This window comes from Cervus canadensis, chromosome 8 (assembly GCF_019320065.1).
Source record: "Cervus canadensis isolate Bull #8, Minnesota chromosome 8, ASM1932006v1, whole genome shotgun sequence".
Classification (NCBI taxonomy): domain Eukaryota; kingdom Metazoa; phylum Chordata; class Mammalia; order Artiodactyla; family Cervidae; genus Cervus; species Cervus canadensis.
This window is the reverse complement of record NC_057393.1, coordinates 27,646,824-27,671,984: the sequence shown is the minus strand read 5'-3', so window position 1 is coordinate 27,671,984 and position 25,161 is coordinate 27,646,824. Positions and strand designations below refer to the sequence as shown.

Below are 25,161 nucleotides of genomic sequence, written 5' to 3'. Positions count from 1 at the left end.
AGTGAGGAAGGACACGTTTCCCACTCTTATCCCTGACACCTTGTACCTCAAAAAGGGAAGTAAAGCTCACATTACACAGATGAAGAAACCCCACCCCCACCCCCAAACATAAAAACAATCTTAAAGCCTACACCTGACTTCAGTCATTTACTTTTCTTTACAAGCTGGGAATAAGTGGGCCCTCAGCTTGGGGAGTTCGGAGAAGGCAATGGCAACCCACTCCAGTACTCTTGCCTGGAAAATCCCATGGATGGGGGAGCCTGGTAGGCTGCTGTCTATGGGGTCGCACAGAGTCAGACACGACTGAGCGACTTCACTTTCACTTTTCACTTTCATGCATTGGAGAAGGAAATGGCAACCCACTCCAGTGTTCTTGCCTGGAGAATCCCAGGAACGGTGGAGCCTGGTGGGCTGTCAATGGGGTCGCACAGAGTCGGACACGACTGAAGTGACTTAGCAGCAGCTTGGGGAGTTAGGGGAGATTTGCTGGAGAGAAGAAACGAAAAAGGGCACGTGGGGGCTCATTGCAGGGCAGGGTTCACGGGGAGGAGGTTGGGCAGGGAGGAAACAAAGGGTCCAGGCCCTTCCTCCACCACACGCTCAGGCTTTCCAAGTCCAAGGAGAAGGAAGGAGTAACAGGACACCCACTCAGAGATCTCTATGATCCCTTTTCGCCCTAGCCCGGCCATCCTGCCAAAACCTGAAATCAAGGAAGAGCAGCAAGCCGGAGGCGGTTTAAAAAAAAAAAAAAGGCAAAAATACAGGTAACAGGTGCACCCAGCCCCAGCGCATAGCTGCGGCGGCAGGAGAGCGGCGCGCGTGCTCACCGTCGCCTGCCGCCGGACCTCGCGCGCCCTCAGCTCAAGCCTTCCTCTTGTTCCGGCGGCCGCGCTCCAAAGCTTCCCCTGCGGGACTGTCGTCCCCGCTGTCGCTGCTGGCCGGCGGCCGCAAAACTCCCCTCTTGACGCGGTACTCGGGCTCTCGCAGGCGCGGCGCGCCCTGGAGCAGGAACTCGCCGCCGCGGTAGGTGACGCGCACGTTGGTGCGCGGGTATGTGCCGTACGTGCGGCGTAGCTCCCGGCGAACCGAGTCGGGCAGCTCGAGGCGCGGCCCGAGTGCGCGCTCTATGCAGCCCCACCGCAGCTCGGCCCGCAGGGTGCCGCCTTCGGGCCACTGCGCCCCGCTCTCGACCGCCGCCCGCCCGGTGGCCGCGGGCGCCTGCAGCGATGGCCCCAGGTAGCCGGGCGCGGGGAACGGCGGGCGCAGGGCCGCGGCGTAGGCTGGCGGGAAGGCCCAAAAGGGCGGCGCGACCTCCAGGGGCGCGCCGGTGGCGTGGAAGCAGTGGTATTCCCGCGGAGCAGCCCACTCGCCGGCGCACAGGTCCCAGGGCCGGCTGCAGAAGTTATGGGCTTGAATAGGGGGCAGCAGCAGAGGGGCGGGCTGGTAGGTGTAGGTGAGGTGCTGCAGTAGAGGCCAGACGTCCTCCCCAGGCTCTCGGCAGTAGTATGCGTACATGGTCTGAAGTTCAGGCGGCCGGCGTGGTTCCTGGGGCCTTGTCCTGCCTGGTCCAGACCTGGAGTAAGGGAGGTGGATGCGCTTTGTTCTCACGTCCACCGCCGACCCTGGTGCCTAGTAACGCAGGTCATGGTTCACAGCAGGAGCCCCTGCGATTGTGCCCCTGGCTTAGGGGAACTCTTACTGAGAAGTTTGGCTACCAGGTCACCTCTTGTCCTAGGGCTGGCCCCAAAGCCCAGGGTCCCAGCAGGCAGGAAGGACTCAAGGCCGTTTGAAGCCCCCAGCCCTGAAATGCTCTTCCAGGTAGCCCCCCACTCACTTGTCTCCTTTAGCCTCGGGGAGCTGGCCCCCAGCATTTGGAGGAACCAGAGAGATCCAGGAGCAGGGCTCCTCTCCACCACTTTTCAGTTGATCTGCTGTTCTTCATGCCCTGACTCGGCCACACCTCCTGGTTTCCAGGCAAAGGGAAACACCTTGACCTTGCCAGCCTGTGTTTACACTGAGTGAACCTGCTGGAATCATGCTGGCCCCAACTTAGACACAACATCCGTGAGGGCATCCCAGTGCCCTTTGCAATTAGGTTAGCTCTCTGTTATCCACATCCCGTTTTCCCAGTCAGATGGATTGAGTTATCCTAACATTTGAGTTAAGCTCCTCCTCACGAGGCACTGAATCAAGTTGCTTCGTGGTTCAGTCGTGTTCAACTCTCTGAGACCCCGTGGACTGCAGCACCCCTGTCTTTCACCATCCCCGGGAATTTGCTCAGACTCATGTCCGTTGAGTCGGCAATGCCATCCAACCATCTCATCCTCGTTCAAGTTGCTTATGAGCATCTAACTTCAAGTTTACAGCAACCCTAGAAATTAGGTATTAATAGTTTCCCCACCTTACATAGCAAGAAGCTGCTTGCCTCAGATTTGGTATACAATGAATGTTTTCTATGACTGGGGCTTGTGTAAATATCTTGTCCAGACTCACACAGCTAGTTATGTTAAGGGCAAAATTCTCAAGACTTGTGCTGTCAGTAATAGCATAATCACCAATCTATGCTGGGTCTGCTTTCCCACTATCTGACTATCCTCCCCTCTAGAATGTTACATAAGAGCTTATAACTTTTTTTCAGAGAACTTCTAATTCTCATTAGCCACATGAAGAACATGGTGATATCATTCTCATGGAATAGATTAAGGAACCAGAGACTCAGGAATTTAGGCCACTTTCCCATCTTCTCACAGTCTGTAATTGGCACTGTGGGATTTGAACTCAGTCTAACTGATGCCAAAGCCCAGAAGCAACCTGGGTGAAGCCAGAAAGGTTGCTTCATTCACATGGGGTGAGGACTATCTGAGCTCCAGTCCCCATTGGCTGCAGGTCATGCCCTCCCACCTCTCTTCCCCAGTGGAGTGGGTCATAGTTGCTGGATGGTTAAAATGGATACCCTCTCCTAGTTGCTGGGCTGCCAGGCCATCATACTTTCCTTCCTCCTCTGTTGATCTAAGCAGTATTACCACCAACCCCCACAGTTTCTCATAGATTTTCAGCATCCCTCAGAGTCCAGCTACCCTCTGGGAAGTTCTCCCACACTCAGCCTGGTGATGTCATGTTTATTCCTGACTGCGCCACTCTTTCAAGTCTAATTCAGGCCATTGGCCTAGTGACAGCAGCAGCTCGGACTGGTTTAGTTTATCTACCTAACACTCCCTATCCAACAGCTCCAAGAAGGGAGCCTCCCCCTCTGTCCTCTTTAAGAACTGGTCCCAGGGACTTCCTGGTGGTCCAGTGGTTAAGATTCCCTGTGCTTCCAATGCAGGGGGCACAGGTTTGATCCCTGGTTGGAGAACTAAGATCTCTCATGCTGTGTGGCCAAAAAAAGAACTGGTCCCAGGACATAGTGGTCTTTGTTGGGGGAGGCCTCCCACCCCCATGATGTCCATGGCTTAATCCCTGGGGACTCATTAATATGTTATATTACATGGCAAGGGGGAATTAAGGTTGCAGATGGTATTAACATTGTTAGTTAGAAGTCCTTAAAATAGAGAGGTTATCCTGGATTATCTCAGTTGGCCCAGTGTAATTACAGGAGTCAAATGTGGAAGATGGAGACTCAAGAGTCAGAATATGTGATACTAGAGAGAGTCAATCAGCTATTGCTGGCTTTGAAGATGAAAGAGGGTCATGAGCCTCGTGAGCCAAGGAATGAAGGCAGCCCCAAAGCAGGAAAAGACAAGGAAATGGATTCTTCCCTAGACCCTCCAGAAAGGAATGCAATTCTGCCAATACCTTGATTTTAGTTAGGATTAGTTTTAGTGAAGTCACTCAGTCATGTCCAACTCTTTGCGACCCCATGGACAGTAGCCTGCACCAGGCACCTCCGTCCATGGATTTTCTAGGCAAGAGTACTTGAGTGGGTTGCCATTTCCTTCTCCAAGGAATCTTCCCAACCCAGGGATCGAACCCAGGTCTCCCACATTGTAGACATACGCTTTACCATCTGAGCCACCAGGGAAGTCCTTGATTTTAGTTAATGAGACAGATTTCCAGTCTCCAGAACTGTAAGATAATACATTTGTATTGTTTAAAGCCTCTAAGTCTGTGGTAATTTGTTAGACCATTAGTGGAAAATAATATACCTCCCCACTCTATTTTTAACTTTGCCCCTTTCTCCCTCATGGGGATCTGGTCACCCTGAGTGGGAGATGAGAGTGTGAGACCAAGTTCAAGTTGAAGCCTGGGACAATGAGAAGCCTGTGTTTTAATGTTCTGACAGGCTTGCTGAAGACCTCTGCTGCTCTGGGGCAGTGGGTGGTTTTAAGGAAAAATTAGAAAAAAAGAACCAGGCCAAGTTTCTTAGCATTCATTCACCCTGATTCCAGTAACAGCCTCCAGATTTTTAGGGCTCCACACCTTATCTACTCTTGGGAAAGTGGTTCTGGGGGAGTTGGTTCTAGCCCATCCTTAAATTACCTAGGTGATTTAGGGCTAGACCAATCATCACTGTCATCCCTTTGGCCATAGTAACTAGTTTAGGCTAGCCATGTGACTCAATTTGGGCCAATGGGAGCCAAGCCCAGGGCTCTGTTCTCTTACTGTGTGGAGGGAAGGGCTCTCTCCCCTGGACTGAAATCTGGAAGAATGCAGTTCTGGGTCCAAAGGCGATGCTGTCTCAGCATGGAATCGCAGAAGAAGCGGAACCAAAGGTCAGAGGGAGAAATTGAGTCCTGATGACATCATTTGAATCCTGGACTTTGAAGTTATGTGAGCCATTAAATTCCTCCCCCCACCCCCACCAGTTTTTTAGGATATAGTTGGTATACAGCACTGTATAAGTTTAAAAGTTTAAGGTATAGAGCATAATGATTTGACTTACATTTATTGTGAAATGATTACCACATAGAGTTGGTCAACATCCATCATCTCATATAGATAGAAAAAAATTTTATTTTCCTTCTGATGAGAACTCTTAGGGTCTACTCTCTTAACAACTTTCAGATATACCATAGAGCAGTGTTAACTTTGGTCACCGTGTTGTACTTTACCTCCCTAGTATATATTATCTTATAATTGGAAGTCTGTATATTTGATCAGCTTTATCCGACTTCCCTCTCCTCACCCCGCAATAAATTCCTTTCCTGCTTAATCTAGTTTGAATGGAGTCTTTTTTTGTATATGTAACCAGTTTTGTTTACTTCATATAAACTTAACTGCAAAAGACACAATGAAATGGGCATTTAAAAGATTATACCAAAGCACCATCATGTTAGCCTTTGGAAGATTAAATGTTTATTATACTGTGGAGTGGGGTCTTCTGTTGTTTGCATCAACAATACACCCTGAGTGTTTTTCCCCCAGAATTTATGAAAAAATTAAAAATACAACAACCTGAGTAGTGTTTGATCAGTGATCCCCATGATCAAAGGCTCTTTTTCAGGCAAAGTAGAGGATGGACTGGGGAGAGGAAGATTGGAAGCCAGTCTTGGAGGAGGTTCACATCCTAGTTTAGGAAAACTGACAACCAGAACAAGAGCAGGGAATGAAAAAGACACGGGAGCAGATTCACCTGGACTTGACTCCAGGTGAATCAACTGCCTGGATGGGTAAAGGTGGATGCACATGTTTTTAGCTTGGTCACCTGGATGGGTAGTCAAGGTGATCCTGGAGATAAGAAACATGAGGGGGTGACAGAAGTTGAGACAGTGCTGAGTTCTGGTGGGACATTTGGAGAAGACTATCTAGCAGCAGTTTTATATTCAGGCTGGAGATAGGAGGTGGGTTGGTCATGAAGGAAAGGTAGTAAGTGAAGTTACCAAAGCCGCTGCTGCTACCCTGGCCCATATTACATATACACTGTGTCATCATGGATGCCAATTTGTTGGGTTCCACTTATGCCTTTTGAGGGCAATTGAGGTATAGTTTATGTATAATATTGTAAATTTCAGGTGTACAAATAGCAATTCACAATTTTTAAAGGTTATATTCCACTTATAGTTATTATATTTGACTCTATGTCCTGTGTTGTACTATATATTCTTGTAGCTTATTCATTTTATATATAGTAGTTTGTACCTCTTATCTCTTACCCCTATCTTGCCCTTCCCCTTTTCCTTCTCCCCACTGGTAATTTGTTCTGTATATCTGAGTCTTTCTTTTTTTGTATATGCACGTTTGTTTTATTTTTAGATTCCACATATAAATTAAATCATACAGTATTTGTCTTTGACTTATTTCACTTAGTATGATACGTTCAAAGTCCATCCTTGTTGTTGCAAATGGCAATATTTCATTCTTTTTTTATGTCTGAGTAGTATTCCATTGTGTGTGTATGTGTGTGTACCGGGACTTTCCCAACAGCTCAATGGATAAAGAATCTGCCTGTAATGCAGGAGACACAGGAGACCGGAATTCAATCCCTGGGTCAGGAAGATCCCCTAGAGAAGGAAATGACAACCCACTCCAGTATTCTTGCCTGCAAAATCCCATGGACAGAGGAGCCCACAGGCTACAGTGCAAAGGGTCACAAAGAGTCAAACACGACTGAGTGACCGAGCACACAGCATATATATATATATATACATATATATGTATATATATATATATGGGCTTCCCTGGTAGCTTAGAGGTTAAAGCATCTGCCTGCAATGCGGGAGACCTGGGTTTGATCCCTGGGTCGGGAAGATCCCCTGGAAAAGGAAATGGCAACCCACTCCAGTATTCTTGCCTGGAGAATCCCATGGATGGAGGAACCTGGTGGGCTACATTAGTCCATGGGTCGCAAAGAGTCGGACACGACTGAGCAACTTCACTTTCACTTTAGGTTGCTTCCACATCTTGGCAATTGTAAATAATGCTGCTATGAACATTGGGGTACATGTATCTTTGCAAGTTAGTGTTTTCATTTTTTTCAAATAAATATCCAGAAAGGAATTGCTGGATCATATGGTAGTTCTATTCTTAGTTTTTTGAGAAACCTCTATACGGTTTTCCATAGTGCCTGAATGAGTTTATATTCCCATCAACAGGCAGTCTTGGTTTTGAAGTCCCTCTTACCCCATATAGTGTATGGCCTGATGAGTTTAAGTGAATACATGAAAAGAGTATTGAAAGTGGAAATATGGTGTACCCTCTCTCTAAGAAAGCCGTGGAAAAATGTGCCCCAAGGAAGGGGCCTGAGGAGTTGTTAGGTGGGAGGAGACTATGGTGGAACCCAGAAGAAAGAGGTTGGAAGCCAAGGGAGGAAAGAATTTCAGGGAAAGTGTGTGTCTCTTTCCCACAATCCAAGGACTTTGATAGAACTTGAGAGAAGGCGACGTGATCTTCAGTTGTACCACATGTCCCCTCCCAGTTATCTCTGTGCTTGACAACTGGGAAGGAAATCAGATATAATCACAAGCCTGGTGCTTGTAAAGGGTAACTGGTTACACTGTCTATAAAATAAGAGGCTGAGGGAACACCAAGTGTAACTATGGGGCATTAAGTGCAATACAGAGACCAAAGCCTTCTCTGTAAGACCATATGTAGTTCTCACCCCTTGGCAGCTCAGCCCATTTTTCTGTTCCCCCACTGGATACCCAGGGAGGGCTAAGCCAAGATTCAGGGTTGCTCTGAAATAAAGGTGCATGCATTCCAGAGATGGAATGCCAGAAAGACTCCTTTAGTCAATTTACGGAGGACCTAATGTATCAGACTCCATACCGAATGCCGGGTTGCCTGCCTTCTATTCTCACAGCCAGGAGAGCATAGACAGGGATAACGGGTAGCAATGGGAGAGAAATGGAAGTCTTCCTTCTAGTAATGAGGGCTTTCTAGAACACAAGGGGTTTCAGCAATTGCTTGAAGTCTTTAGAAGAGAGATGATGCCTGTGTGGCCAAGGGGGGAGGATATAGGCGGTAAGAAGAGGGTCTGAAGGGCAGGATTGGGGAGGAGGAAAATGAGACAGACTGGTGGGAGATGGACACTGGGGGCAAGGTTCATGGGGCCTCTGGGGCTCTCCAGGAACTGGGTGAAGAGACTTTACCACTGGACACTTAGGCTCTTGTGCTGGACTGTTTACAACAGGTGTGCCCTTTGCAATGGGTGCCACCCAGGTTGTCAGGATGGAGGATAAGGATAATATTCCTGTTGACAACAGAACTCTTACACCCCTATTTCTCATTTAATGCCCACAAAATCTAAGGAGTAAAACAGACTCACAAAATGACAGTTCCTGTAAAAGAGGTGGTGGAGCCAGGGAACTGAGTCCCAAGTCCCCCAGAAGTCAAAAGTCATGATCATTGCCCCTTATCCCAGGGTAGGGAAACAGCAGGACTGGAGTCTGTGCTGTCTGACTGCCTAGAAACCTAACTAGGATTACAGGCCTATTGAGAGAAGACATGGGACATCTTCACTGGATTAGACTGGGCAAAACAAAACTTGACTTTCAGGGCCTGGGAAGGGGTAGGAAGAGGAAAGACTCGTAAGAGTCAGGAGACCTGTGTTTCAGCTTGTCTGGGTCGCTTGCTTGCTGTGTGAAAGTCATTGAATCTCTCCCCACCTCAGTTTCCTCATCTGTAAAATGGGATAATAGGACCTACCTCCCAGGGATGACAATGTGATGACTTGCCGGGGTCCAGCCTCGGCAGGATCCATGGGATACCCTCAGGATGAACAGCGTCGGAGAGAGAGAGAGAGAGAGAGAGAGAGAGAGAGAGAGAGAGAAGACACGTGAGACCAGCCTTGATAGGGCCAAGTCTGTGTTTTACTTTTTGACAACCGGTTTTATACCTTTTCACAGAACGTTTTCAAGGTACAAGATGCTTACTCATGATTACACAGGATTAGTATTACATCATTTTGTTTTTTAGGAAAAGCAGGATGTTTTTTGCTTTCTAATTCTATAGTAATTCTTAGCACATGATCTTCTGGCCTTGGGGCCATTAACATTTTATGCAGGTCAGGTGAATGTAAACCTGTTTTCCGTTTTTATGGTGACCTTAACTGAATGGTAGCAGTCTCAGGGAAATAGTACAGAGTAGAATTATATCCTTGTTAACACAAAAATTAATCCTTCTGCAAAAGTTGTCAGTTGCATTTATCTAAGAAGTTTACCCCATACAGACTCTGCGGCTTCAGTGAGGCAGCCTCTGCCTAGCACTCCTGGCTGACAATTAACAACCATCTCATTGTTACCACACTAGGGCTAAGTTCTTATTTCTCTAGATCTTAAACTGTATTAACAATGGTTTCTATAACACTACCTTAGCACATTAAAAGCAAAACACAGCAAGCAAATCTCAACCCAATAACCACCTATAGAATAATTTTTCTTATGTTTTCTAATAGGACTCCTTTACCCCTTAAAAAGGCTCTATGTCTATTAGGGCTTTTATATAATCAGGTTCTTTATGCTATTTTATGATTAGGATATTATAAGCAACCATGCATATTAGGACCAAGGGTATAAATGCATTTGGCTAACAAACTACCAGCAAAGGAGTTTAAATTAAAACACTCCTTTCACCCTGGATAATCTCATAAAATACCACCACCTGGGAAACTTATTGATTAAAGTTCTAAATTGATTCTTATTTGGGAAGAGATCGGGGAAGGCCTTCTGCCTGTGTCACAGAAATTAGGGAGTAGTCCATTGAGGCAGGCATCAGAAAGACAGAAATCATCTTTAAGGTGAGCGCCGGGGGCAGCTTTTCGAAATCCCTGAAAACCTGATCTGCCTTGCCTGTCAGGCTTTCTCCTCGTGACCTTGTCATGGGTGGGATCTTGTGAGCTGGCCTTTTCGAAGCCCCTGAAAACCTGATCCGCCTTGCCCGTCAGGTTTTCTCCCTCATGGCCTTGTTAGGGGTAGGGTCTCGTGTGTTGGCTCCCAGCAAGGACTCAACAAGATAATGCATATAGAGTGTTTAACACAGCACAGGGCACATTCTAAGAGCTCAATAGCCTTATAGTTTACTATTGTGTGCATGCGTGCTAAGTCACTTCACTTGTGTCCAACTCTGTGAGACCCCATGAACTGTAGCCCACCAGGTTCATGGGGTTCTCCAGACAAGAAGACTGGAGTGGGTTGTCATGCCCTCCTTCAGGGAACCTTCCCCACCCAGGGATCGAACCCGCGTGTCTTCAGTCTTCCGCATTGGCAGACGGGTCCTTTACCGCTAGCGCCACCGGGGGAAGCCCATATTTTACTATTAACAGTATAAGGAGGCAGGGCCGCTTGGTTGCTCTCTCAGGGTCTGGTGCGTGTGACCTGAATCCTGGTGTCCACAGCAACTCGAGGTGGGCGTGTCCACTCTTGGCTCACAGTCCAGCTGCAGGGAGTCCCAGGTCGTGCCCCCGTCCTCTCCTCATCTGTCTCAGCTGTGCATCCAGTCACATCACAAGGCTTGAAGGAAGGCACTGAGCTCTCTTGATTCTCCGAATTAATAGTAAGGAAGGAGGGTGGAGAGGACGGGAAGCTCTCAGAAAAACAGTTTACTTGAACTGAAGTGACATTAAGGCTTCGTGGAGGTGAGAGTCAGGAATTCAGGCAACCTGCCCCGTTTTTTGCTAGCGTGCACATCCTCTGCTTGATCCCTAAGGGCAAAGGCCCATAACAAATATGGCGGCGGCAGCCTCGGGCTCCAGCACCTGCCTAAACTGCGGTCCCAGGAGCCGCGCGGAGCCAATCGCTGGGTAGGGGCGGAAGAAGAGGCTGGAGAAGCTACCCGCGGCCCGCGCGCAGGCGCACTGACTGTCACCTGGCTCCCGGCAGCCTTGGGATTAGGCTTCGCGTGCCACAATTGCGGTGAGCGGCTGTCCGGCGGCCGGGGCTGGCGGGCGGCGGGCCGGACTGGGGGCCAGTCAGACACGAAGGACGCACCGAGGGGGACGGGGGTGCTGTCTGCTCTGGGAGTGCTCGGGGCTGCCTTTCGGGGTTCCTGAGGTGATCTGGTTGTGGGCTGAGAAAGTGCTTGGGTAGGAAAAGCTTGGGCTCAAGAGGTAAGGATGGAATTCTTGCAGAGGGGACTCCCTAGAGTCGCCAGCTGCTTCGGGCCAGGATCCATTTCATTAACATAATGGCCTTTAACCCTGGTGATGCAGTAGAACCTATAGCGGAGCTTTAAAAGAACACCGATGCTGGGTCCCATCTCTAGAGATTCCAATTTATTTAATTGGTCGGGAGTGAGGCTTGGGCCTTGGTATGATTGAGCAGCTCCTCAGGTGATTTTAACGTGCAGACAGACTGGGGAACCGCCACAGGATTCAGCACCATGGTTGATCCCAGACTCCTCTGTGGTTTGGAAGGGGTGGGTGGTCTTGGGGTGAAGTTACTGACCCTCCAAGAAAATGGTCCCAACTCCCAATAGGGTGAAATTGACTTCTAGCCTAAGAAAGAGGATGGGCCCATTAGTCACTGCATGGAAAGTGGGCACCCTTCCAGGGTGAGCCTCCCCAACAGCCCTGCCAGAGGTTGTGGGAAGACTCAACAGGGGGACAAAGGGGATGTGAAAGAGGAAACTCAGCAGACAATTCAAAGGTCACCTTGTTGAAAAAAGGACACCCTTAATATTTGCATAGGGTTTTATATCTTTAAAATTCATGTAATACCCCCTGGGGACAGACAGGGAATGGAATTTTTCTCCTGCTTTGCAGATGTAGGAATAAGCTAGTTGGTGATAAGGTTCAGACTTGACCCAGGGCTCCCAACTCCAAATAATGCTTTCTAGTAGATTTTTTTCCCTCCATACTAATTGCTTCTCATACAGTCTCTAGTCCTTCTGAAGCCCCTCACCCCAGGGGGCCCTGTCTGGCACTCTCTGTTTCCTCTACCAAGTTTATCAGCCCCCTACCCACCATAGGCTGGTTCAAAGATCAGGGAGCTACTCTTGTTTCTATGTTTTTCTAGTTATTTCCCAGGAGCCCGATGGGGTGAAGAGGGGAGCAATTTTGAAAGATTCGGGGGGATCCTTCTAAAAATCTTTTTCTGTCACCTGGCCACCCCCAGTGGCCCCCACCCCCCTTTCTGTTGTCCTCAGGAGAGTATCTTGTGTGTGGTTTCCAAGCCCTTCCTAATCTGATGTCTCTCTGTCCTGAGCCTGCTTTCCATATTGTATCAGTTTTCCTTAGCACATGGTGAAAGCTTAATAAATGTTACATTTTGTTATTAACATGTTCCTCTTTGTTCACCTGTGGCCTTGCTGTCCATGTTTCATATCAGGCTTTCCCAGGTTGCCTCTGCTTCTACATCAAGCAGAGTTGAGAGGGACAGTGGGATCTGGGGGTCTCACCCCTCCTATGGCTCTTTTTTCCCTCTTGGGCTGGGGATGTCCATATGAGCCTTTTAGGGGCAAATTGACCCACTGGGTATTAATTAAAAAGCCAATATGTGGTGAAGGAGCCTGGTGGAGGCTAGAGGTAGAAATCAGGGGTAGGTCTGACCTGGCCCCGCCCATAAGGAGCTTGGGGGCTGGAGGAGGGTTTGGGAGACCTTTGGATCCTGATACAGAGGATTCAGCCAAGGGATCTGAAAAAAGGAGAGAACATCTAACATGGTGTTCTTGAGAAGGTTTGTGCCACTGAACTGGCCCTTTCTCAGATAAGCAGGATATGATAATGATTGTGGTGGGTGATGGGCAAAGTGATGTGAGAAATGATAAGGGTTTTTCCTTTTTTCTTTGCTCAAAAACATCTGTTTTGAATCTTGGCTCTAGCACTTAATAGCTCTGTGGTTTGGGGCCAGTTACTTATCCTTCAGAGCCTTGGTTTCCTTACTTACAAGATAAGGATAGGAATAGTAACAAGTTATAAGGATACATGATGATAGCTGTCAAAACCAGGCATATCTTATATGCCTGAGAACTGGTATGTAGTTACATCTAGAGTGTTTTAGGTGAAAGGAACAGCATGAACTAAGGTTGGAGGTGGCATTCAAAACAGAATTTGAAAGATGGTAGGATATGCCAGGCAATGAGAAGCATCAATGTTTCATATTGAAAAGACAACTTCAATCCTGGATTTGCCAGAAGACAGGGACTGAAATCCTTTAAAGCTCCTAAAGCCAAACTTCAGAGAAGTGGAAAAGAAAAAGAATAGTTACATCTTACTGAGGGTCTTCTAAATGCCAGGCACTAGGCTTGGTGCTTTATATACCTTTATGCATTTCAGCCCCACAGCAATCTCAGAGGTTGGCTTAGATCCCCACTTTATAGATGAGGAAACTGAGGCCCCGAGGGAGGGAGTGGCTGGCTCAAGGCCGCACAACTGGGGCCATACCTGCCCTCGTTGTGGGGGATGGGCTGTGGGGCCTCCAGCAGGCTCTCCTGGTGTCAAGGTGAGGGTGGAGTTGGTTGCAGGTTACAGGATATCTCAGTCACCTTATACAGCTAGGCTGGTGTGGGCCCCAAGCTATTCCTTCCCAAGAGAGGCAGGGCTGTTGCTCTCTGGGGGGGTGGATTGGGGGTGGTGTTTTGTGGAAATTTTTCATTTTCATCTCAGGTTCAAAGGATTTGTTAACAAAATAAGCCTCTTGTTATATATGAATAAATAATACCAGTATTTATTAGAGAGTTATCTAACTTACTTTTGATATACTAACATTAAAAGAAATGAGAAAAAAACCAGCAGAGGATACATCACCAAGTTGAATTTTGACCAACATCCAGACTGAGACAGCGTTGGGAAGTCCCATGACACAGCGCATCTGGAGTCCCGGTTGGGAAAAGGTCCCAGGCATGGCGTCCACTTCCGTGGGTGAGACTTCAAAAGTTGAGGTTCGGAGTTCCCGCTCATAATCCCTGGGTGCAGACTGATATCATCATCAGTCTATAGCAAAAGCAGCTCTGGTTTTATGTTAATGCTGTTTGTTTTGTGGTGTAAAACTTGGAATGTTGTTAAGCCTGGGACATGGTTGGTCAGGGCCTCTCCATGGGCTCAACAATTTCAAGATTTGTCCCCTATCTTATCTATGGTGCCACAAGACTTCCACTTACAGCAGATAGTCAGGGCAGTATCCAGGCAGGTTAGAAGCAAGGTCAGAGATCTGGTCTGCCTTGTCTCTGAAGCCTAAACAGGACTGTTTATCTAATTTCCCTAACAGGTGGGACTTCCCTGGTGGCTCAATTGGTAAAGAATCTGCCTGCAATGCAGGAGACCCATGTTTGATCCCTGGGTCTGGAAGATCTCATGGAGAAGGAAGTGGCAACCCGTTCCAGTACTCTTGCCTGGGAAATCCCATGAACAGAGGAGCTTGGTGGACTCTAGTCTATGGGGCTGCAAGAGTCAGAAACAACTTAGCAACTAAACCACCAACAGGTGGGGAGGGCTAGCAGAGGAAGAAGTTACTGATGGAGCATTACAATCTGGAATAGAAACCACTGAGTGACCCCGCATGCTCCTCCCGCAGCTCTCTTTCCTGGGCAAAGGCTTACCTGGGCAGGGTGCTTTGCCTCTAGATCTAGTCCATGGTTTATGGGTTTGTCTCTGGTACCCCTGAACATTGAATATGCTCCTGCTTCTTGCAGGCCCTCCTCCTCTAACTTTGCCTCTTGTGCTTTTTTTCCCCCTCAAACTCCCTTGCCACATGAAGGACCTGATTACCTGCATATTCCCCTGCTCTTACTCTGATCTAAGTGAGCCTAAGAAAAAGCCAGTTTCTCGGCATATTTCTGTCAGTGCTCTGGGACTTACTAATACTCCCTTTGTTTGTTGGTGATCAGTCACTAAGTCATGTCCAACTCTTTTCGACCCCATGGACTGAGCACGCCAGGCTTCCCTGTCCTTCACTATCTCCCGGAGTTTGCTCAAACTCATGTCCATTGAGCCTGTGATGTTATCCAACCATCTCATCCTCTCTTGCCTCCTTCTCCTGTCCTTAGTCTTGCCCAGCATCAGGGTCTTTATCAATGAGTCAGCTCTTGGCATCAGGTTGCCAAAGTATTGAAGCTTTAGAATCAGTCCTTCCAATAGATATTCAGGGTTTATTTCCTTTAGGATTGACTAGAATTGATACTTTCAAATTGTATTACTGGAGAAGACTCCAGAGAGTTCTTTGGACTGCAAGGAGATCAAACCAGTCAATCCTCCCTGCATTCCTGTAAAGATAAGCACTGTTACTTTCATTTTGTAGGTGAGGAAACCAAGGTTCAGACAGGCTCAGACCTTACCTGTGGGTGCAGTTAGTAGGAAGTGCAGTTGAGATTTAAAACCAGGCTCTTCTGATGGCAAAAGTCATACTTTTTCCATCTCACCACACTTCGAGGTTTTCCTCTACTGTTGTCCCAGTGTGGGTGCAGGGAGCTGGCGGCTGGGGACCTATAGAGTCCACCTTCTCCAGTAACCAGGGCAGGTCACTGGACATCTGGGTAGGGGTGCCAGGAGGCTTCACTCTCTTTGGACAAAGGCTTTCAAGGTGAGGGAGGGGAGTTCTGAAAGGCCCTGGGGAGTCAGAGGAGGTGATCTGAGTTAAGGGTAAAAGCAGAAGCATACATTGCGCTTTATAGGCGCAAAGCACCTTTAGATTAATCCCCACCTCATCCTGGTGTGGTGGATATGGATGGTCTGGGAGGCTTGATAGTGATAGTCTGTGAAGTTCCGGTGCTCACTGCACTTACTATGCTCACTGTGTCGAGGTATCTTCTCACTGACTGCTGACCCTAGCCTTAGGAAGGTTGGCTTCATTGTGCAATTCAGGAAACAGGCATGGAGGGGTTAACCAAATTGCTACAGGTCACATGGGTAGGAAATAGTAGAGTTGGGCCTTTGGAGACCTCCACTTGTGCCTTCTTTCCACTACATTGCTTGGGAAAGTGCCAAGGAAACTTTCAGGGTGATGGATATATTCCTGATCTCAACTGTGACAGTTTCACAGGCATACACATGCCAAAACTGATCAGACTATACACTTTGAATATGTGCAGATTATTATTATCTAGGGAAGGGTTCTTTTTTCCATTCTCTTTTTTTTTTTTTTTGGCTGTACCACGTGGCTTGCAGGATCTCAGTTCTCCAGTCAGGGATTGAAACCAGGCCACGACAGTGAAAGCCTGGAGTCCTAACCCCTAGGCCACCAGAGATCTCTCCATTGTGAAGATTACTGTATGTCAGTTATACCTCATTAAGGCTGTGGGGAAAAAAATGTTTCCCACCAAATACTTTCTCAGGGGCTTAAAGGCCCCATGGATATCGTCCTGCTTTCAGACAAGGCAGGATCCTTTTGGCCAGGGAGAAATTCTCACAGACTTAGCTGCTTTCAGGAAGTTCGGGCTTCCCAGATGGTGCTAGTGGTAAAGAACCCGCCTGCCAATGCAGGAGTTGTAAGAGATGCAGGTTCAATCCCTGGGTTGGGAAGATTCCCCTGGAGGAGGGCATGGCAACCCTCTCCAGTATTCTTGCCTGGAGAATCCCCATGGACAGAGGAACCTGGCAGGCTACAGTCCAAAGGATCTCATGAGTCAGGCACAACTGAGGTGACTTAGCACGCATGCATTCAGGTAGTTTTGGCCACTCCTCCTCCTCCCTCCATCACTAACATGTGGACTGGCACAAAGCTGGCATGGGGGTGGGAGGCTGCATACTGACCTCTTGAGTGACCACCTCAGCTTCCAGGGAGCCCAAGAGAGACCCCGTGAGAGTCCCTCCTTGTTCTCCCCGCAGAGCCTCTATCTCCCCAGCCAGTCACTACCACAGCAAGGGGGGCTGAGTCCAGAGATGGAGGTAGAGGGTGAGGACACAGGCCCCATGCTGGCTAACTCCACTGTCAGGTTGGAGTGCAGGCAGGCAAGAGAGTGTGTGCAGGGCTGGAGGCACAGTGAGGGACGAGGAGTTGGAGGTCTAATGGCCATGGCACCTGAGGGATGGGTGAGATGGAGACGAAGAGATGGGGAGGACGCTTCTGCTATCAGGTGGCCTTGAGAACAAAGGCCTAGCCAGAGAAGATGGAGGCTTGAAGGTCCATGGGAAGCTGGGCTGGACTGGCCGGAAGAGGCTGGACTATAGAGGCCCTTGAAGGCTGGGCATGGAAGCAGAGCCCTGGGGACTCATGGGGCAAGAATGGGGCCTGTGGGGGGCAAGTCACCACTTAGGGACTGGGCCTGTGTTGGTTCTCCAGGGCCTGACTCTAATGGGGAAACAGGAGTTTCTGTTCTGCATATGTGTGTGCAAGCATGCGGACATGTAAATGAGGCCTGTGGGTAGGCTTGGGTCATGAGGGCTTCAAGAGGAGATAGCCTCTGAGGAGGTGCATAAGTTTTAGGGCTGCCAAAACAAATTGCCACAAACTAGGTAGCTTAAAACAACCTCACGGTTCCTGGAGGGTGGAAATCCAGCATCGGGGCACCAGCAGGGTCATGTGCCCTCTGGAGGGAGCCTCTAGGAAAGCATCCTTCCTTGCCTCTGACTGGCCGTCTTGTGCTACCTGCAATTCTTTGTGTTCTCTGGCTCATGGCTGCATCACTCAGATTTCTGCCTTCATCTTCACATGGCTGTTTTCCCTTTCTCTGTGTCTGTGTCCAGATTGCACTCTCCTTATGAGGACAGCAGTCCTTAGGTTAGGGCTCACCTCAATTCAGACCTCACCTTAACGTGGTTACATCTGTAAAGCTCTTTCCAAATAAGATCACCCTCACAGGTGCTGGGGGTTAGGACTTGAACCTATCTCTTTGGGGCTAATTCAACTAGCTACAGGGTGTTCAAGAGAAGAAAGCCCCCATAGCTTCCCTCTGGCGGGGTTGGGGGCGGGGATCAGACAAGCACACATGGGATTATTTTTCTGAAAAGAGAACAACAACTTGGAATCTAAAAAAAGAGACAGATAGACTTAATGCCTGGCTGCTTAAAGTGTGGTCATGGCCCAGAAGCATCGGTGCCCCCTGGGAGCCTGTTAGAAATGCAGAATCTCGGATTCCACTCCACACCTGCGGAGTTAAAAATCTACATTTGAACCAAGTCCCCAGGTGACGTGGAAGCACATTACAGTATGAGAAGCACTGCTGTAATAAGAATTGGAGTTTTATTTCCTCTTAAACCCATGGTCAGCCTAGCCTGCTGGTCTCTGCATGAGCTGGCCTGGTCCAAAGCAGGCACGTGTGTTGTCCTTTGTTCTCTTTCATGTAACATGTCCTTGAGTTTCTCTCCCCGTGTGTTGACACTGCCCACGTATTTGACCTTTGTGGAGAGCATCAGGTTTGTTGAGCCAGTCCCTTTGTTGTGTTCCTGGGCTGTGTCCAACTTTTGGCTGTTTTTAGATGTTGCTGCCATGAACAACTCTATACATGTTTACTTGGGGTTAGTTCCTTGAGGTGGGGTTTCTGGAATCAAAGTGCATGGGCAGTTGTGGACTCTTATCATATCTTATCACTCTTATATCCCTGTGAAACCTGACATCACAGCAGGTCTCTCCATTCTACCCAGCAGCCCACAGTAATCCTATTTGGGAGGTCAAGTGGCAAAAAAAGGCTTTGGAGCCAGATAGGCCAGGGTTCAAATATGCTACTTTTATGCTGTGTGACCTTGGGCAAATGACTTAACCATCTCTGAGCTTGGGGTTGCTCTCCTATTATATTGTAACAGTGCTGTAAACTTTTGATGGGTTTTATAAAGATGATAATGATACCACCACCATTTATTGAGCACTTTCTGTGAGTTACCTCATTTAATCCTTTTATTCCTCTGAGTAGCCATGATCATCCACTTTTCCCTTTTACAGAACAGAAAACTGAGGCTGGGGTTAACTAGCTTGCCCGAGATTCTACTGTAGGCACAGTATGTGCCCAGGCCCAGGGCTGTCAGGTTAGAGTATGGATGAAAGAAGATGTCCTAGCATGCGACCTGACTCTGCACTTGCTGGCTGGCTGCCTTCTCTTCCCACGCCTTTATCAGTTTCCTTTTACTCCCTAGCAGTGGTATGTAGTCCAGCATTGTTTTAGCTGGTGATTCCCATTGGTGATTCCCTAGTTTTGTTTCATGTGCAAACTTTCTCCCAGTGAGATGACTCAGAGATCTGGGGTTAGGAGCCGGGCTGGCTCTGATCCCTGCAGCTAACTGGCTCCTTCTTCTCCAGGAACAAGTATGGCCAGACTGCCCATGGCCATGAGCGTGCCTTGGTGCTCCTGGGGCTGAGGCTGGGCCGGCCGCCATGAGGCTGGGTGGGCCTTGGGCCTGGCTGCTGGGCCTGCCCACGGCTGTGGTCTATGGCTCCCTGGCCCTCTTTGTCTCTGTCCTGCACAACGTGTTCCTGCTTTACTACGTGGACACCTTTGTCTCCGTGTACAAGATCGACAAAGCTGCATTCTGGGTTGGAGAGGTAGGCCAGCACTGGGGCAGTCAGCCGGGGTGGGAGCCAGGCAGATGGCAGGGCAGCGTCCCACCCATCCAGGAGCAGAGGGTAAGCTGGCTTGTCCACCAAGATTCAGCAAGAATAGGTAGAGCTGGAGGCTCTCAGTGGGGATTATGCCAACTCTCCCATCCTCTGTCCTGCGAGCCAGGCACTGTATGCATTTATAATACATTCACGTGTATTTATCAGTGGTGCCCTGGATGGTGGGAGTTTGATGGGGGCAGTGGCTATGGGTTATGGCAGAGGGACTGACCTGAGCACAGGTTTGCAGGCAGGAGAGCTGGCATCATCTCTGAGGGGTGGCGAGCAGGCTGGGGTGGGGAAAGCCCTGGAGAGGAGGCCGCCTGGAGCCCACCTGCCCGTCTCCCCTCTGCCCACAGACGGTGTTTCTGCTCTGGAACAGTCTCAACGACCCCCTCTTCGGCTGGCTGAGTGACCGTCGGTTCCTCAGCTCCCAACCCCGGTTTGTTTCCCGGGGATGGCTCAGGACTGGTCCTCGCCCACCTCCCCCTCCCCAGAGCTGGAGGATCACTGCCTGTATGTGGGGTGGGGAAAGAAAGGGAGACCACTGCCAGCCGTTGGCTGGGCCTTCTCATTTCCCGAGTTCAGGCGGGGAGTGGGGCCTGCCAGGGCTGCCAGGGCATCTCCCAACGGCCCCCTCTCTCCCCGGCAGGTCAGGCACTGGGCTCTCCTCAAGGGCTGTGGTGCTGGCACGTGTGCGGGCACTGGGCTGGCACGGGCCGCTGCTGGCTCTGTCGTTCCTGGCATTCTGGGTGCCCTGGGCGCCTGCTGGGCTTCAGTTCTTGCTGTGCCTGTGCCTCTACGACGGCTTCCTGACGCTCGTAGACCTGCACCATCATGCCTTGCTGGCCGACCTGGCCCTCTCAGCCCACGACCGCACCCACCTCAACTTCTACTGCTCCCTCTTCAGTGCAGCCGGCTCCCTGTCTGTCTTTGCCTCCTACGCCTTCTGGAACAAAGAGGACTTTTCTTCCTTCCGCGCCTTCTGCCTGGCGCTGGCCACTGGCTCCGGGCTGGGTTTTGTGGGGGCCGCACGGCTGCTGAGGCGGCGGGTTGAGGCGGCCGGCAGGGAGCCGGGGTGCCCAGCCATGGCTGTGAATGGCGGGTGAGTGGCCAGCACTCTGCTGGGCTTGACTGCCATGCTGGGGCTCCTGGCTGATGGATGGCTGCCTGGGGTGGGGGATGGCTCTGGCCCAGCCTAAGCTGTTCTTGATTCCCCTCTGCCCCATAGCCTGTGTGAAGAAGAGCTGCTTGTGGGCGGCGAGGATGTGGGTAGCATCACCTTGGGCCAGTACCTCCAGCAGCTGGCACGCCACCGGAACTTCCTGTGGTTTGTGGGCATGGATCTGGTGCAGGTATGGGAACAATGCCCATTCGTAGGATGGCTGCAAATGCCTCACTCAAGGGAACCGCCTTCCTAGAAGCTGGGAAATCAGTTCTGGTCTTGCCTGAGGACGGCTGAGCGGCTGAATGGCAGGAATATAAGTTGGGTAGTTAGAGACCTGGATTCTCCCTGCATCTGAGCTCCTAACTCCTTGTGTGATCTTAGGCCCGTCTTGCTCTTTTGGGGCAGCCATGTTCTCACCTGCAACGTGAGAATAGGAGAGAGGTGCTCCCTTGGGGACTTTTTTTTGGCCACTCTGTGGGGCATATGTGGGCTTCCCTGATGGCTCAGTGGGTAAAGGATGTGCCTGCAATGCAGGAGACACAGGAGACGTGGGTTCAATCCCTGGGTCAGGAAGATCCCCTGGAGTAGGAAATGGCAACCCACTCCAGTATTTTTGCCTGGAAAATTCCATGGACAGAGGAGCCTGATGGGTTATAGTTCATGGGGTCCCAAAGAGTCAGACACGACTGAGCGACTAAGCACACATGATGCTTAGAACACTTTAGTATAATTGTATTTTTGCAGGGTATGTGAGATCTTAGTTCCCCAACCAGGGATCAAAACCACACCCCCTGCATTGGACATAGAGTCTTAATCACTGGAACACCAGGGAAGTCCCTGAGGACTCTCTTTAAAACACCACAGGCCAGACCTAGAACACATGTAGTATATAAGCCAGCGAAATTTAGAAACAAATTGTTTTTAAGCTTGTTTTAGCATTGATAAGTTCTACAAGAGAAAGCTTTTAGTTGTTTTAATGGTGATGTTATCATTCCTTCTGGCTTTTATAGATAAGCATAGGAATTTGGTTTTAGGTTTTGTCCTGGTATGTTCCATGTTGAAGGACATGGGACTAGAGGCTGCTCTGGCTTCTGCTGCTGCCTCCCCCCCGCCACCCCTGTTGGTTTTCCCTCTGTTCCTGGCTCACCTTCACCCCGCCTCCCCAGCCTCCTTAGTGTCCCTATTGGTTGCAGGTCTTTCACTGCCACTTCAACAGCAACTTCTTTCCCCTCTTCCTGGAGCATCTGTTGTCAGACCACATCTCCCTCTCCACGGGCTCCTTCCTATTGGGTGAGTGGGTACCTTGTGCTGGCCGGAAGGACAGAGGCTTGCACCCCAGAACCCCTAGACTGACTGCAGATACAGCCACCTCCCAGCTGGGGCCCAGGTGGCAGAGGGCAGAGTCTGCACTGGGGCTGCACCTCCAGCCCCCACCCCCAGCCGCACTCTGTTTTCCAGAGGGAGGGAGGGCGCTTCTGTGAGTTTGAGTGGGTAGGGTTGCCCTCATGGTGGTCCTCTTGGTAGTTACGCCACCTAGCGGTAATGCGGCGCAGTAGCTCGTTCACAAGGGCCGACAACTCTCCTGACTGGCCTGGGAACGTGCTTGACTGTGCTGCTTCCCTGTGTGGTCTTGGGTGTGTTTTATTTAATCTCTTTGGGTCTCCATTTATCTGTAAAGTAGAGATAGTACTCACCTTAAAGGGCTTCGAGGGCTAAATAAAAGGATGTGGAAACTCTTAGCACAGCGCCTGGACCTCGTTAGTGTTGAATCAATGCAAACTTTGATTTCTGATGGTTAGAATGTGGGCACTTGTGGAGGTTGTGGCAGCGCCCCTTGACAGGCTGCGTTCCCTTCCCCAGGCATCTCCTACGTCGCTCCCCACCTCAACAACCTCTACTTCCTGCCCCTGTGCCGGCGCTGGGGTGTCTACGCCGTGGTGCGGGGGCTCTTCCTGCTCAAGCTGGGCCTGAGCCTGCTTATGCTGTTGGCCGGCCCCGACCACCCCGGCCTGCTCTGCCTCTTCATTGCCAGGTAGGGCCTGCCCCTCCCTCGCCCCCTCACCTGTGTCCCGTCCCCCCTCCTCCTTCATTCTCATCCATTCTCTCTCGCCGGCAGCAACCGTGTCTTCACTGAGGGCACCTGTAAGCTGTTGACCTTGGTGGTCACGGACCTGGTGGACGAGGACCTGGTGCTCAATCACCGCAAGCAGGCAGCCTCGGCGCTTCTCTTTGGCATGGTGGCCCTGGTGACCAAGCCAGGCCAGACCTTCGCTCCGCTGCTGGGCACCTGGCTGCTCTGCTTCTACACAGGTGAGGGCCCAGGGGCTGGCATGGTGCTCGAGGCTCCAGGGGGCACAGCATACCTGGTGTAGCAGCTGATGAGCCTGGGACCTGGGTCCCAGTGAAGCAGAGAGAATGACAACTAGCCACGGCAGAGTCTGGGCCTGGGCTGCCCCTGGCTGCCACCCCTCGTCTGCCTGTCCCTATGTGGGCAGAGGAGCTGGGTTCCATTCTTTCAGTAGTTCATTCATTCATTCAGCAAATATATATGAGATACCTTCTCTGCCAGGTGCTATTCTAGGTGCCTCTAGGGAGAGAGAGAACAAAATAAGACAGATAAGGTCTTTGCCGTCATGGAGCTTATATTCTGTGTTGGTGTGGGGTGGGGTCGGCACTATACACCTAAACAAGAGAAGAGCAGGCAGAGATAAGTGCACTGGTAAAAGTATCATTGTGGCTAAGAAGCTACTCTGTGTGGTCTGGAAGGACTCTGAGGAGATGGCCCCCGGGATGTGAACTGAAGGGTGAGGATTTAGTCTGGACAGATCTCAGCAAATCACAGACAGGCAGAAAAGAAAGTACATGAGCCCAGGTTATCAGGAATGGTTTGGGTTGACATTTCCTCCTCTGGGGGATCTTCCCAACCCAGGGATCAAACCCCAGTCTCTTGCATCTCCTGCACTGGCAGATGGGTTCTTTACCACTGTACCACCGGGGAAGCTCAGGAGTGGTTTAGAGGTGAGGCTGAAAAAGTGAAGAGGAGCTCTGTAAATCAGGGCAGGGTTTGGATTTTATTCTCAGTGCAGCTCTTGGGAAGGTTTTAAGTAGGGCAATGGCCTAGTCTGATTTACATTTTTTTAAAGTTTGCTGTGCTCTTTGGAGAGTGGACTGTAGGGAGGCTGTGGCAAAAGTGATGGAGGCTTGGAGCAGGTGGTGCTGGGGGCTGAAAAGAAGTGTTTGGTTTGGGCTGTGTTTTGGAGTTGGGGGAGGTAAAGGATTGGCTCTTGGGGAGTGGTGAAGCTAATTGAGGACTCTAGGAAGAATTTGGTAATTGGGGGGATAGTGGTGTCATTCTGCAAGGAAGAACAGGGGAGAAGCAAGTTCGGGTGTGGAATTGAGAGTTGGGGTTTGGACGTGTCCATGTGACATCTGAGATGAGGCACTGTGGACTTTGGAGGCCAGGACTGACCTGTTCTTTCTGTGGGCTGTCTTGTCCTAGGTCATGATCTCTTCCAGCAGCCCCCCCTGGCCCCTGTGGGGAGTGCTCAGCCCTGGCCAGAGCCCCCGGCTCCACCCCCGGCACAGGCCCCCACACTCCGCCAGGGCTGCTTCTACCTGCTGGTGCTGGTGCCCATCACCTGTGCTCTGCTGCAGCTCTTCACCTGGTCCCAGTTCACGCTGCATGGGAGACGCCTGCACATGGTCAAAGCCCAGCGCCAGAACCTGTCACGGGCCCAAACCCTGGACGTTAAGGTGGTGTGAGGGGAGTGCAAAGCCACCCTGTTGAGGACACTACCTGTAGCCCTGGGGGGGCCAGCCCTGTGTCCTGCTCTTCCGCCTCCCTGGGGTCCTGCCTGGAGGACAGATGGCAGAGTGGGAGCACTTGGGGCTGAGCTGGAGTGTCACTGGGGTCTAAGTTTCTGCATGGCTGTCTGGCCCAGCTTGGGCAAAGGCTGGGCCATGTGTGCGCTCAGGGACCTGCTTCCTCCTCTAGGGCAGAAGGAAGAAGAGGACTGAGAAGGGTGGGGCCTGCCCTGTGGTCACATGGGATTGCTATGGGTATGGAGGCCATTCCTCCTACCTGGCCAGGGCTAGCGCCCTGTGTGGGCTCCGGAACCACTTTTGCCTGGTCAGGACTGGGAGTCCTACAGTGGTTTCTCTCAGAATTCTCTGCTTCAGCCACACCTGGAGTAGCACACTCCAGCTGCTGCAGGGCACCCCGGAACCCCAAATGACCTCTCAATGAGGCTCATCTCATCACAGACTGATTAAAGCCAGTCATTTCTATTTCCATTACTGAAGTCTATGCTGTGTATGGGAGTGGTGGGTTGGAGAACAGGATTCCTTAATAAGAGCAGCCTGAGAACATTTTCAGAAATGAGTGGGGTAGGGTGGAGGGGGACGCTGCATCAGGTTCACTGAGGTAGTGGGGAGAGCCTGCAGACCAGTGGCCTCATGGGCCCCTGGGAGCCAAACAGCTTTCAGGCCTGTGGTCGTAGCCCCAGTGCGTTTCCCATGTACCACTGCTGGAGGTAGTGGGCAAGGAGTGGCCACTTCTAGGCTAGAGATCCTTAACCTTGGAGTCGCTGGGATCTTCCAAAGATGACTTTTTTTTTTTCTTTACCGTGTGACTGGGACTAGAAACCTTGGCTTTAGGCC

At 50.3% G+C, this 25,161-nt stretch overlaps 2 protein-coding genes across 11 annotated transcripts; one reads left to right on the top strand and one right to left on the bottom strand.

Moving 5' to 3' along the window:
* Positions 1–775: 775 nt before the first annotated feature.
* C8H10orf95 (chromosome 8 C10orf95 homolog) lies at positions 776–2,181 on the bottom strand. Its single transcript, XM_043475581.1, has 2 exons — positions 1,835–2,181; positions 776–1,573 (listed from the first exon to the last, which is right to left on the bottom strand). The coding sequence occupies exon 2, from the start codon at positions 1,513–1,515 to the stop codon at positions 862–864; it is 654 nt and encodes a 217-aa protein (XP_043331516.1). The 5' UTR covers positions 1,516–1,573; positions 1,835–2,181; the 3' UTR covers positions 776–861.
* Positions 892–24,795, top strand: MFSD13A (major facilitator superfamily domain containing 13A). Of its 10 annotated transcripts, none has more exons than XM_043475573.1 (10): positions 905–1,023; positions 13,586–13,752; positions 19,038–19,280; positions 19,694–19,776; positions 19,987–20,439; positions 20,566–20,689; positions 21,696–21,792; positions 22,363–22,534; positions 22,619–22,812; positions 24,002–24,795. In XM_043475573.1, the coding sequence occupies exons 3-10, from the start codon at positions 19,113–19,115 to the stop codon at positions 24,262–24,264; spliced, it is 1,554 nt and encodes a 517-aa protein (XP_043331508.1). In that variant the 5' UTR covers positions 905–1,023; positions 13,586–13,752; positions 19,038–19,112; the 3' UTR covers positions 24,265–24,795. The 10 variants fall into 10 exon arrangements, with proteins under 10 accessions (XP_043331510.1, XP_043331508.1, XP_043331506.1 ...); XM_043475571.1 differs by lacking the exon at positions 905–1,023 and adding an exon at positions 10,391–10,787 and having other exon boundaries at positions 13,586–13,732; XM_043475569.1 differs by lacking the exon at positions 905–1,023 and adding an exon at positions 10,391–10,787.
* The last annotated feature ends 366 nt before the right edge of the window (positions 24,796–25,161 follow it).